This window comes from Anguilla rostrata, chromosome 4 (assembly GCF_018555375.3).
Source record: "Anguilla rostrata isolate EN2019 chromosome 4, ASM1855537v3, whole genome shotgun sequence".
Lineage (NCBI taxonomy): Eukaryota > Metazoa > Chordata > Actinopteri > Anguilliformes > Anguillidae > Anguilla > Anguilla rostrata.
In genome coordinates this window covers 65,834,549-65,847,584 of record NC_057936.1, presented here as the reverse complement: position 1 = coordinate 65,847,584, position 13,036 = coordinate 65,834,549, and the positions used below count along the sequence as shown (strand labels likewise).

Sequence of the window (13,036 nt, the reverse complement as noted above, 5' to 3'; positions counted from 1 at the left end):
TTTGTATTGTATTTAATAATTTTATTTTTTTTAAATAAATGTATCTACTGCAGCACTCATTCTTACCCATTCAGCTAGAATCGCCTGCCCAAAACCCTCAGAAATTGTGGTGGGGACATTATTCCAACTTCTGATCTTCCAACCCACTGGACAACCCAGAAATTTAATTAGTTAAATATAAGTAATTAAATTTGGTAATTTATTGTCATTTTGTGATTAAAATCATAACCTCCAGGCCTACCAGGCCAACAAGGTTCATACCATCAGAAGATCATCGGACTGCCCACGCCACGCCGAACGACTGGATGTCTGGCTCCTCCCCCTGCTGCGAGCACGTCCTGGTTCTAAATCGGTTTGATTATGATCATTACCGCTCAAGAGTTTTTACCAATGAACTGACTGACGGGAGATTTTCCCATGATGCAGCTGACGCCGCGGAAACGGGGGAGGAGCGTTTTCCCCGAGCTAATTAATTCAGGGGTCACCCCGCACGCGGGCAGGTGGCGTGTCAAGTCTTCAAAAAACGCGAAGCAATTAACATCTTCATGAATTAATTATCACGGTCCGCTTGTCTGAAGACCAGCTGACACGGCACTAATGAACCAGGGCAGCGGAACATCAAAGAGCTTCTTAAACCAATAGGTGCTTTTGTATAAGATCTTAATTCGTGTCTTTGTTTAAAAACGAAATTCTTAGTGATAGTAGCCTAATTAGAATTGTGTGCAACTGGAATGCATGCCAAATGCTAACATCGACTCCCAATTAACCTTGTCATGCTTAACGTGATGTTAGCGTCTTTCAACGGAACAAAATCCGGCTTCCAACAAATAGCCTATATTTATGTTCTTTGCCGACATTTGTTTTACGTCATTGTTCGGTGAAAAACACGCCAACACCAGCTGTAGAACACCGTAACGTCGTATCCTTTGCCGTAAATCTGCGACCGCGCCCGGCGGCTAGACCTGAGACAAATACATAAAGCAAAGCCCACACAATCTTAGAGACAAACAGAAGGACGCAGAAATACTACTAATAATACTAACAACCATTCTTCCATCGGGTTGGCATCACGGAACATCTCGTTCGGTTGCAGGAGCGCGCCGTTTCTATAATATCCAGGGCTGTGGCACGGGGCAGTGTCATTCTGCGGGGCACGTGCGTCAGGAGACCCCCCCACCGGGGAAAACGGCGGGGGTGTTCGCACGGATTTATTTCGAAACCTCCAGGGCTGCAGTGTTCCCGTGAACGCATGTTAAAACAAACCCTAATCAGTTGTCTTGGCCTTGGGAATGATGCAGCCCATTATCTTGGCTTCCTACTACGTAGAATAGCCTTGGTTTAAGCACATTAGACGGGAATAAACGGGTACACTAGGCCTATTTAATAGTTAAGAACACGTACGTTTGATGTGTTCGTCCTGTTCACAGGCTTAGCCTACAGACAGTCAGCAGTCTCGTTGTGTCTTTATGCCCTGATGAAGGTCAGCATTACGGTCATAACACACAGTCATAGCAAGTAGTAATTTTAGTCTTCTCTTCTTCTGGGGAAAAAAACATTCAATAATCATCAAGGCTTTAAAAAAAATTTGGCAAAAGCAATACCTTGGAGGTTTATAAGCCTTTCTGCAGAAGTTTACCCAGAGATTTACGCACGGACGTATTGCACCGTTGTTGACGTACCCGCGTCTCCACTTAAAACACGTTTTTGCCATTTGGAATTTCGACAAAATTGTCACATTCTTTAAAGCTAATTTGAACGCAACTCCAAATCTCTTTTTTTTTTTTTATTTTTTTTTTTGCTAGGCATCTTGGCCAAAATGGTAAAAGGAATCAAATACAGAAAGGTGGGGAGAACAAGAGAGGGAGAGACAATAGCACGTGTATAATTGCACAGTATATGTGTAGTGTTTAAACAATGAAAATGTGCCAATGCGATTTGCATGCAACTGCATGCAAAACAAAGCACATTTTGTCCACGATTATTTAAGCAGTACTGATTAAATAAACGTCACCGATCGGCCAGAGGTCCTGCTCACCCGGCGTCCCACGGCTACCTCAGTCCAGATCTGAGGGGAGGGGCTGCTAGCCTCCAGGGCCAGATTCCAGGATCCCCGACCTTGTTAGTGTGCGCTTGAGGATCCATCATCATCGTCATGGCAACGCTGTACAGACCTCCACGGAAGGTGAAGAGGATGCCTACACAGCTGGGGAATGTGTTACAATTGTTTTTTGTTTTTTTGTTTTTTGTTAGAAGAATGAAGGAATCGGAAATGAAAAATAAAATCTGTACAGACACAAGTTCACATTTCAATAATTTATTAAACAATGCCTTGTTTTCTCCCCTAACCGAATGTGACACGTATTTTAAAATGGAAACCTTCAGTATGGGGAGGAGGGGTAGGCCCTAGCGGATGTGTGTGGGGTATGCGGTGTGTTGGGGTCGGGGGGGGGGAGGACGGGGGGGGGGTGCTGTTAGAGGGTGTTGGCTGTGGGGCAGGGCAGTCTCACTGTAGTCTCACACCCCTCTGTCAAAAATAATTATATTAATAATTACAACCATATGGACAAAACTTGTCATAGGAACATCAACAGCATTAGCAAATTAAAAAAATGAACATCAGTTCTATAGAAAATAACAGGAACACAAAAAAAAAATCTCTTCCAGGAAACATCTTTTTTTTTGTAAAAAGCTAAAAGTAGCTCAACTGTAATATTAGATTTTTTAAAATCTGTTTTCATGTTCCCAAAATTTTTTCTTTTTCTTTTCTTTTTTTAATTTTTTAAACGACACATGGACATGGGCCTATAGGCATCCAGACGCGTTCCAGACTGTGCCCTCCCTGACTGTGATTGGTCAACTGGCGGAGCCGATGTCATGTCACTACAGTGTTCCGTAACCCGCGGCGATCTGAAATTCACTGAAAACAACCGCTGAGCTCCCACACCACCAGACAGAGACACCCAACGCCGCCCGCTGCTTCCGTCCAGTCCTGACCTTAGCAGATTTTTTCACTTCCAGGTCACGAAAGCAGTGAGGGCTTTGTCTCCGTAGTAACGCTGATCTCTGGATCCGCTTTGCTTTTCAAGGGGTTAGGCGGAAGAGGGGGTTGGGGTTGGGGGTGGGGTGGGGGACACATTTCATTCTCTCTTCCACCAGGGCCAAAAATGTTCAGTTCTGTCCCACGCGGGGTTAAAATACTCACACAGGTGGAGACCTCGGTTCACACGAGCATAGCTGTTTCCAACACACACAATTTAATGGCAACATACCAAAAAAACAAAAAAACAAACAAAAAAAAAAAGACACCCTGTTCGTAGGACTAGTTCCATTGCTATTGTCATTATAATTACATTTACTGCTTTGTTAACTTTTGCGGTGTTTTTTTTTTTTTTTTTTTTTTTAAAGGTACTTTTATTTACTCAATTTTTACATCTGGTCTGTACAGGTGGCTGAATGTACACTTGGGTCATGACGGTTCTGCCTCGTGTCAGTGAGGGCTGGGCGGGGCGGGCGGGGCGGGAGGGGTGCAGTACGGGTGTCTGACCTCCGCGTGGCCCTTAGCCCGCCTCCGCCCCCCTCCCACCGTGACATCACTGTTCCGTTTCCACGCCGACTGCGACGGTGTCACCTGTGTGGCTGGTGTGAGCGGGCGAAGGTGAGCGTCAACCAACGTCCGTGCGAGTGTGTGTGTGTGTGTGTGTGTGTGTGTGTGTGCGCGTGTGTGTGTGTGTATGTGCGTGTGTGTGTGTGAGAGAGGGTGCGTGTGTGAGTGTGTGTGTGTGTGTGTGCGTGTGTGTGTGTGTGTGTGTGTGCAGGAGTGTCCAGTGTTGCCAAATAAAGCTGAATGGGTGGAGTTTAAGCTGTGAGTTTATTTATGTACCCAGTTGGCTCTCATGACACTGACTAGTATCCCCGCCCATTTTGGCAAGAGGGGAGTGAGGGGGTTGGACCGGCATCCAATCAGCAGTGAGCACTGCTCTGCCTAGCTTCCTGTAGTCAGTCTGTCCCTGTGGTATGGTCCTCCTTTAAGACATTTCACATCCAAATACTCACGTAAGACACGCAGTAACGTGCAAAATGTGCACACACACTCCAGTGCACTCGTATGTACGACCTTCACATACAGGCACAAACATACACACACACACGCATGCACGCACACACACACACGCACCCTCTCTCACACACACACACACACATACACACACAAACATACACACACACGCATGCACGCACGCCTGCATACACACAAACGCACACGCGCATGCACGCACGCCTGCATACACACAAACGCACGCACGCACGCACAGATGAGCACATACATACGCACGCACACGCACACACATACACAAAGCACACAACGCACACACGTACGCACATACACAAAGCACACACATACACATGCAACTTCGGCCCATCTCAAAAGGCATTTGTGGAAAGCTTGCTCAAATAAATAGAAATAAATTACATAAAACAATGGATTAAAAAGAGACAATTCCTGTTATATACAATAAACACAGAAAATTAAATTAAATTAAATATCATAACCTTCAGAGGACAATTTGAAATCCCAGGGCAGCCGTATGTGCCAACTCAGCCAGCCAGGTTTGATACAGACGGACTGACAGACGGACTGACAGACGGACTGACAGACAGGCTGACAGACAGGCTGACAGACGGACTGGCAGATGAACAGACAGAAACTGTATTTAAACTCTTGAGACACGTTCAGAACTGTGATTAGTGGATAGGGAGGGGGGTGGGCTAAAACAAAATCACCTAACTGAGAGAGGGGGGGGGGAGGAGAGAGAGGAATCAGGGGGTTTTGTTTGGCCGTTTGCTGGGGATGGAATGGGGGGGGTTTGGAAAAAGGCTGCTGTTTAAAGGACCTTCTACTTTCTTGTTACAAAAATATTAAAAAGAATTTACAAAAATGTCACATCAAAAATGAATGTAAAAAAGCAACAAACAACAAAAAAGACAGAACAAAACAAACAAACAAAAAAACAACAACGAAAGAAAAGAAGAGAAAGAAAACGTAGCCATGTTTCCCAGGGCATTACAGCAGCTGTGGCAGATGAAATGGGGGGGCGGGGTTCTGGGGGGGTCACAGCACCGCAGGATTCCGGAACTTCTGCCCCCCCGCCCCCCCCCCCACAGCGCCAGCCTTGCCCCTAGATTACCAGACCTGTCAATCACTCCGCCAGTAACATGGGGCTGAGGTGGCACGTGGGGAATGGGAGTGGGGGGTGGGGGGGGGGTTGTACGAGCGAATAGGGGGGCGGAGTCTCATCCAGGTGAACAGCGGGGCCTATGGGAGCACAGTGTCTCTCCGCAGGTGTTTCTATTTGGCAGTCACACCGCTCTTAAAAGCAGAACACCTGAGGATCGGATCTCTGAGTGCCCCTATACACAACCCCCCGCCCCCCCGTACCCACCCCCCCAAAACAAAAACAGAACCATGCAGGCTTCACCCCACTGACATCAACTAATGTGTGTGTGTATGTGTGTGCAAGTGTGTACATGGGTGTGTGTGTGAGTGTGAATGCATGTATGTGTGGATGTGTGTGCGTGTGTGGATGTGTGTGCGCGTGTGTGTACGTGTGCGTATGTGAGTGTGTGTGTGCCTGTGTGTATGCGAGTGTGTGTGTGTGTGCGCATGCGAGAGAGAGAGTGTTCTGTTCCTTTGGCAGTGTGTGGACTGGTATGGGATGAGACATGTTCATATGCATCGATGTGTGTACGGCTGAAAGTGACGGAGAAATGGCAGGCAAATGTGACTGTACATGTCTAGGAAACATTTCCACTAATTTTGTAACTCCCGACAATACGACGGTGATAAATGTACTCTGATTATGAACTGCAGTTTTCTATTCTCTTTCCACTCGGGAGGGAGTTTCAGAGAACTGGAGTTAAAAAAATCAATACAAAATGCAGGTCAGCGGGACGTTTCCACAATGTCATTCTGTGTGTGTGTGTGTGTGTGTGTGTGTGTATGTTTGTGTATGTCTGTGTGTGTGGGTGTGTGGGTGTGTATGTACGTGTATGAATGTATTTATGTGTGTGTGTGTGGTGTGGGACCCTGTGTTGTGGCATTCCTGTCTGCGCTGGGCTATAGTATCCCCTCCATGAAGCTGGTGTCCAGCCTCTGCACCAGGCCGCGGATGAAGGACATCTCCTTGCGCGTGTTCTCGAAGATGACCCGCGGGTCGTCCGACTGACAGCGCAGGCAGTTGGGCGCCATCACCATGGCCAGGTTGTTTATGTCCATCTTTGTGACTGCTACATTAGCGGGTTGGGCAAAGACCTGAGAGAGGAGAGAGAGAGAAAAGGGGGGGGGTGATGGAGGGAGTGAAGAACAGGCGGAGAGAGGCGACAGAGAGAGAGAGAGAGAGAGAGAGGAAGCAAAAAAGAAAGAAAGAACAGGCAAAGGTGAAGAGACAAAGAAAAACAAGTGACAGAACTGCACGAAGTGAATAAGGAGACCAAAAGGAAGTGGCATAGGCCTGTAGAAAGTGGGTGAGGTTGACAAACAGGAAGTGGAATATGCCTGTAGGAAGTGGATGAGATTAAGAGACGAGAAGTGCAATAGTACTGGCGGAAGTGGGTGAGGTTGACAGACAGGAAGTGGTACAGTCCTGCAAGAAGCGGATGAGGTTGACAGACAGGAAGTGGTACAGTCCTGCAGGAAGTGGGTGAGGTTGACAGACAGGAAGTGGTATAGTACTGGCGGAAGCGGGTGAGGTTGACAGACAGGAAGTGGTACAGTCCTGCAGGAAGCTGATGAGGTTGACAGACAGGAAGTGGTATAGTACTGGCGGAAGCGGGTGAGGTTGAGGGACAGGAAGTGGCACGGGGCCCGCAGGGAGCGGACGCGGCTGGCGGGCAGGAAGCGGCGCGTACCTGCAGGAAGCGGATGAGGTAGCACAGCACCAGCTTGTTGATGCGGGGCAGCCCCAGCACCACCTTGACGGCGTCCTCGGGGCTGTCGTAGTGGGAGATGCACTCCTCGTAGTGCTCGTGGGGGATCAGCGGCTCCTCCAGCTCCCGGTACCACAGCTTCAGCAGGGAGGCTGCAGGCCAGGGGAAACACAAGCACCCGATGAGGTCATGCGGTCATTCAGACCGCCTGGGCTCCGCATTCACCCGCAGCCTAGAGTCTACAGGGCCCTCTGGGAAATGGTACGCACTGAAAATGTATTAAAAAGAAATATAAATTGTTTGATGACACCACGGCATGTGATCAGATCAAGACTACTCAGCAAGAGGGATTAAGCACAACTTTAGAACATAACCCCACCCCTCCACACACACACTCTCTCTCTCTATGTCTCTTTCTCTCTCGCCATCCCCCTCCCTCTCTCTCTCTCTATGTCTCTTTCCCCCTCGCCCTCCCCCTCCCCCTCCCTCCCCCTCCCTCCCCCTGTCTCTCTCCCTGCACGCTGATCATTAGGGCCCTACTGGTTGCTAGCCTGCAGGTGGTGCTATATGCTCACCGCAGTTTGTGCTAATTACTGTTTGCTTGTTGTCTGCGGCTGAGGTGTCGTTTCATCAGCGTTCAATCTGGGGAGGGGGCGGGGCCTGAACAGTTCATCTCTGAACGGATCTCTGTAATGACGTGACAAACGGTTCAATTCTAGTTCTCCATCTCTCCTTTTCTCCCCCTCTCTTTTCACCTCTCCTTCCCCGTCCTTTTTCTAGATCAGTAGGACTGGGACACCGTGGGGTGGGGGTGAGGGGGGGGGGGTTGGAAGGGTCCCCCTCTGATTAATCTCCAAACCTGTGGCTCTTTCCAAAAATATGCACTCCTCAGATTCTCATGGTACCCCCACACCACTCCATCATATGTGTGTGTGTGTGCAGAAGAATTTGAGCAGGGCTCATTCAGGGACAACCTGGCACTCCAACTGTGTGTGTGTGTGTGTGTGTGTGTGTGTGTGTGTGTGTGTGCATATATGTGTCTGCGTCCAATGCATTCTGGGTACCACTGTTTTTTTTTAGTTTTTTTTTTTAGATTACTTCAAGGCTACGAGGAACTGCTTTTATTTCCTTCAAAAAGAAGCCTACGTTTGGCCACGCAGTCCGGCTCGGGTCGAATGTAAAATGGAGAGGTTCCAGGCGTGGGAGGGGGCCAGGGGTGAGTGGGTGATTCGGGGGACGAGGGGAGGGGGGGATTTGGGGTGTTGGGAGGGAGGGTGAGCGATTTGGGGGGGGGGGGTGTTGGGGAGACACCTGGGATGTGAGGGTCCTCCAGTCCCGTTGGGACCTTCCACTGATCCACCTGGAGCTTCAGAGCGTTTACTTCATCAATGTCACCTGGGACCCTGCAGGAGAAACCAGCCATTAATTAGTCTCTCTCACCTGGATACACCTACATGGTCTCTCTCTCACCTGAATACACCTGCATTGTCTCTCTCTCGCCTGAATACACCTGTATGGTCTCTCTCTCACCTGGATACACCTGCATGGTCTCTCTCTCACCTGGATACACCTGCATGGTCTCTCTCGCCTGAATACACCTGCATGGTCTCTCTCTCTCTCACCTGGATACACCTGCATGGTCTCTCTCTCACCTGAATACACCTGCATGGTCTCTCTCTCGCCTGAATACACCTGCATGGTCTCTCTCTCACCTGGATACACCTGCATGGTCTCTCTCTCACCTAGATACACCTGCATGGTCTCTCTCTCACCTGGATACACCTGCATGGTCTCTCTCGCCTGAATACACCTGCATGGTCTCTCTCTCTCTCACCTGGATACACCTGCATGGTCTCTCTCTCACCTGAATACACCTGCATGGTCTCTCTCTCGCCTGAATACACCTGCATGGTCTCTCTGTCTCTCACCTGGATACACCTGCATGGTCTCTCTCTCACCTGGATACACCTGTATGGTCTCTCTCTCACCTGGATACACCTGCATGGTCTCTCTCTCACCTGGATACACCTGCATGGTCTCTCTCTCTCACCTGGATACACCTGCATGGTCTCTCTCTCACCTGAATACACCTGCATGGTCTCTCTCTCACCTGGATACACCTGCATGGTCTCTCTCTCACCTGAATATGCCCTCGGTCTGGTCTCCGTTGAGGCCCAGCACCTCCTCGGAGAGCCGGGTCTGGACCCAGGGCAGCTCCCGGTCCGGGTAGCGCTCCTTCTGCAGGGCCATCACCTCCTCCAGGGAGCTGCCGAACATGGAGGGGCTGAAGATGGCGTTCCGGGCGTGCTTGATCTCCTCCAGACTGGGCTTCTGCAGGCCCTGGGGAGGGGAGGGGGGCGGGGTTACCCAGTTAAAAAGGGTTAAAGACTAACACTCTTCCTAGAAGTGTGTCAGGACGTTGAGTGCCGGGGGGGGGGGGGTGCGCTGGAAGTGTATTAGGACATTGGGTGCTGGGGGGTTTTTGCAGGGGAGGGTGCGGCTGGTGATAAATTGCCCCCATTAGTGCCACGCTGAGAGGCTGGCACAGATTAGGCTGGGGGCACCTGCTGTCCCCTCCACCACAGCCTGGCGACGCCACGGGGGCCCTGGCACTCAAACTGGCACAGAGAAGCATTTACCCGCGCCAGCATGACCAATCTCCCTCTGCCTGTCTGTCTCTCACTCCTCTCTCTCTCACTCCATCTCTCACCCTCTCACTCCTCTCTCCCTCTCTATCCCGCGCCAGCGTGACCAATCTCCCTCTGCCTGTCTGTCTCTCACTCCTCTCTCTCTCACTCCTCTCTCTCCCTCTCACTCCATCTCTCACCCTCTCCATCCCACGCCCACACGACCAATCTCCCTCTGCCTGTCTGTCTCTCACTCCTCTCCCTCTCACTCCATCTCTCACCCTCTCCATCCCACGCCCACACGACCAATCTCCCTCTGCCTATCTACCTCTCACTCCTCTCTCTCCCTCTCACTCCATCTCTCACCCTCTCCATCCCACGCCCACATGACCAATCTCCCTCTGCCTGTCTGTCTCTCACTCCTCCTCCCTCTCACTCCATCTCTCACCCTCTCCATCCCACGCCCACACGACCAATCTCCCTCTGCCTGTCTACCTCTCACTCCTCCTCTCTCCCTCTCTATCCCGTGCCAACACGACCTATCTCCTTCTCTATCTCACTCTCTCTCTCCATCTCACTCTCTCTCTCACTCCATCTCTCCCTCAGTAGAATTACGTACCCCAGAGGGTGTGTTTTGGGGTGTTCCCTAATGTACCCCAGAGGGTGTGTTTTGGGGCTCGGGGCAGGTGTGGGGTCCTGACTGTGGCATCACCTGGCGCCTCAGTACACCCCCCCCCCCCCAATACCCAATTTACCGAAAAGATGCTGCAGCACTGAGGCCAGAGCAGCCTACAGACACAACTGGATTTTTACAAGATAAAAATAACCCCCCCCCCCAAAAAAAAACAACACATCCAAACCCCAAACGCAGAACTCCCACACCCTGCCAGCAGCCTATGAGTCTAAAGGGTCTCTTTCATTTTAATGGAAATTCAATCATCATAACTTTATTTATATCACACTCAGAAGGACAGCACTTCAGTTGGCTCATAAAAGGCCAAACAGCCTCTGTGCGTTCGCTGATATTTTTATTACACGTTTATCTTCCTTTTCCCCTCTTTTTTCTCAAATGTCAGATATTTCATTTACGCATCAGAGGCTGGACAGATGAACTGCAAGAAATAAATCGATTAAAGAAATTTAAATTTAATGCTGTTATCACACCAGCGGCAAGATACCCTTCATCTGAACTAAATTTGGAACAAAAAAAAGGGTTATCTGGGTTTTTTTTTAACTCACCTATTTATTGAACATTATTTATGTTAATTTATATTTTATTAATTTAACTCCGTTTGGTTCTGCACATCTGTCAGTTGTCATGTGCTCTCAGTGACAGCTTTAAAATTCCAGCAGCTGTACAGCAATTTCAGATTTGGGTATATAAAACTAAAAAATAAAAGAGATTATTATTGAATTCTTAATCAAAAACCAGCAGCATGAGGAGAGGTTCTTAATTATGAGGAAAATAAGGACCTACTGAAGCCCAGAGGACCATTAGCACAGAAAAAAAATGTTCTCAGGCAATTAGTGAGACGTCTGACTGTTAATTACAGTAGAACATGAACCAACCCCCCCCCCAAAACACCCTTAAAAATGCACTGGAGAAAATGCACATTAGGAGGAACTGCTGGTGAGGAGGGTGGGGGGGTGGGGCTATGGTGCCATTGGTACAATGACAGTGTCAACACAGGATAGTTCCATCTTTACTGGACATTCTCTGGATTACTATACTGAACAGAACAGTCTCTGGATTACTCTACTGAACAGAACAATACAGAAATATTAAGTTACAGTTATAAGAACAGACCTTATCACACACACACGTACACACACACACACACACACACACACACACACACGTACACACACACACACACACACACACACACACACACACTACACACACACACACACACACACACATACACACACACACACACACACACACACAACACACACACACACACACACACACACACACACACACACACATACACACACACACACACACACACACACACACATACACACACACACACACACACACACACACACACACACACACACACACACACACACACACACTAACACACATACACACACACACACACACACACACACACACACACACACCTTTTTGGCGCCGGTCAGTGCAGCCTTCTGTAGTTTGCGGTAGCAGTACTTGGCGTAGCTGCTGATGGCAACCCCTGGAACACACAGACAGAAACACACGCATACGCGAGTTAGGATGAGCACACAAAATACACATGGGGGACTGGGAACATGGGAGCAGTCACAGCACGATTGCAGACAAAAGTGAGTTTAGAGAGAAACAGAGCTTTAAAACATGACACCCAGATTATCATCTTCTCTATCCCCCATCTTCTCTCCACAGAGCTTTTATTTATTTATTTATTTCTTTATTTATTATCCTTTATTTAACCAGGAAGGTCCCATTGAGATACAGTATCTCTTCTGCCAGGGAGTCCTGGTCAAGATGGCAGCAGAAAAATAAAAGTTTCATATTAAAAACATACCAAAAAAAAAAAGATCCAGATGCTCAGGTGAAGCTGGCTCGTGATAACAGTGTGACAGGCCCTGACACAGGCCCTGAACAGCGGCTTTATTCACTCACACAGGCCCTGACACATTGCTGTGAAAGTCGCCCATCGCGTTCAGCTCCAAGCAGACCAGCCTGTCCGGAACGTGCTGGTCCTGTTACTAACGGGGATTGGCCTGTCCCTGCAGTGCCCAGGCTGTGTGTGATACACAGCATCACACCGAACCAAGCAGCAGCTGTATTCACTCACTCAGGCATTTATTAAGTGGGAGATAAAATAATGCTCTATAATGGACTTCTCTAGCTTTATTTCTAACACAGTGGGAGTCCCCTGACAACAGTTCCAGAATGTGTTTATGGCCTTGCTTTTATGGTTTGCGGGAGTTCAGGGATGTGTTTATTAGAACAGGAGTCCTCGGACTTGTTCATGATGCCACCACAGCAGGAGTTCCAGCACACGTCTGTGATGTCACTATAGCCAGAGTTCCAGAATATGTTTATGAGGTCACTACAGCAGGGGGTTCTGAAATGTGCCTATGATGTCACTGCCGCAAGAATTCTAGAATGTGTTTACTGGGCCAGCGTTACATAGGCGCTGGTGAGGTGGGCAGAAACAGGTGTGCTGGTTTCGACAGGAAAACAACTGGGGGGAGAGAGAGAAGGAGGGAAAGAAGGAGGACAGATCAGTGCTGTACCTCTAATCTCCTTCAGCAGTGCACCTCCTCCTGCTCCCTCCCACCCCCCCTCTTCCTGCGCCAAAGCCACCCCTCATTCTCAGATCCTTCCACACACACTACCAGCAGCCCCAAACGCGACCCAGCCGCATGCTAAATAAAGCCCTGCCCCATCCCTCTCCGCTGATCCAACCTCCCACACAAGTGAGACCCTTCTGAACAATGCAGAGGCCTGCTGTGGAGAGCATTGATTT

At 49.0% G+C, this 13,036-nt stretch overlaps 1 protein-coding gene across 1 annotated transcript in view; it reads right to left on the bottom strand.

Moving 5' to 3' along the window:
• Window positions 1-2,298: 2,298 nt before the first annotated feature.
• The window catches only part of arhgap39 (Rho GTPase activating protein 39), a 69,819-nt gene continuing 59,081 nt past the window's right edge, over window positions 2,299-13,036 (bottom strand). Inside the window, exons 8-12 of the mRNA XM_064334408.1 lie at window positions 11,682-11,755; window positions 9,062-9,261; window positions 8,233-8,324; window positions 6,904-7,073; window positions 2,299-6,307 (exon numbers count right to left, since the gene is read on the bottom strand). Of these exons, the coding sequence (XP_064190478.1) occupies window positions 6,113-6,307; window positions 6,904-7,073; window positions 8,233-8,324; window positions 9,062-9,261; window positions 11,682-11,755 (731 nt within the window). The 3' untranslated portion in view covers window positions 2,299-6,112. The remainder of the gene's footprint in view (window positions 6,308-6,903; window positions 7,074-8,232; window positions 8,325-9,061; window positions 9,262-11,681; window positions 11,756-13,036) is intronic.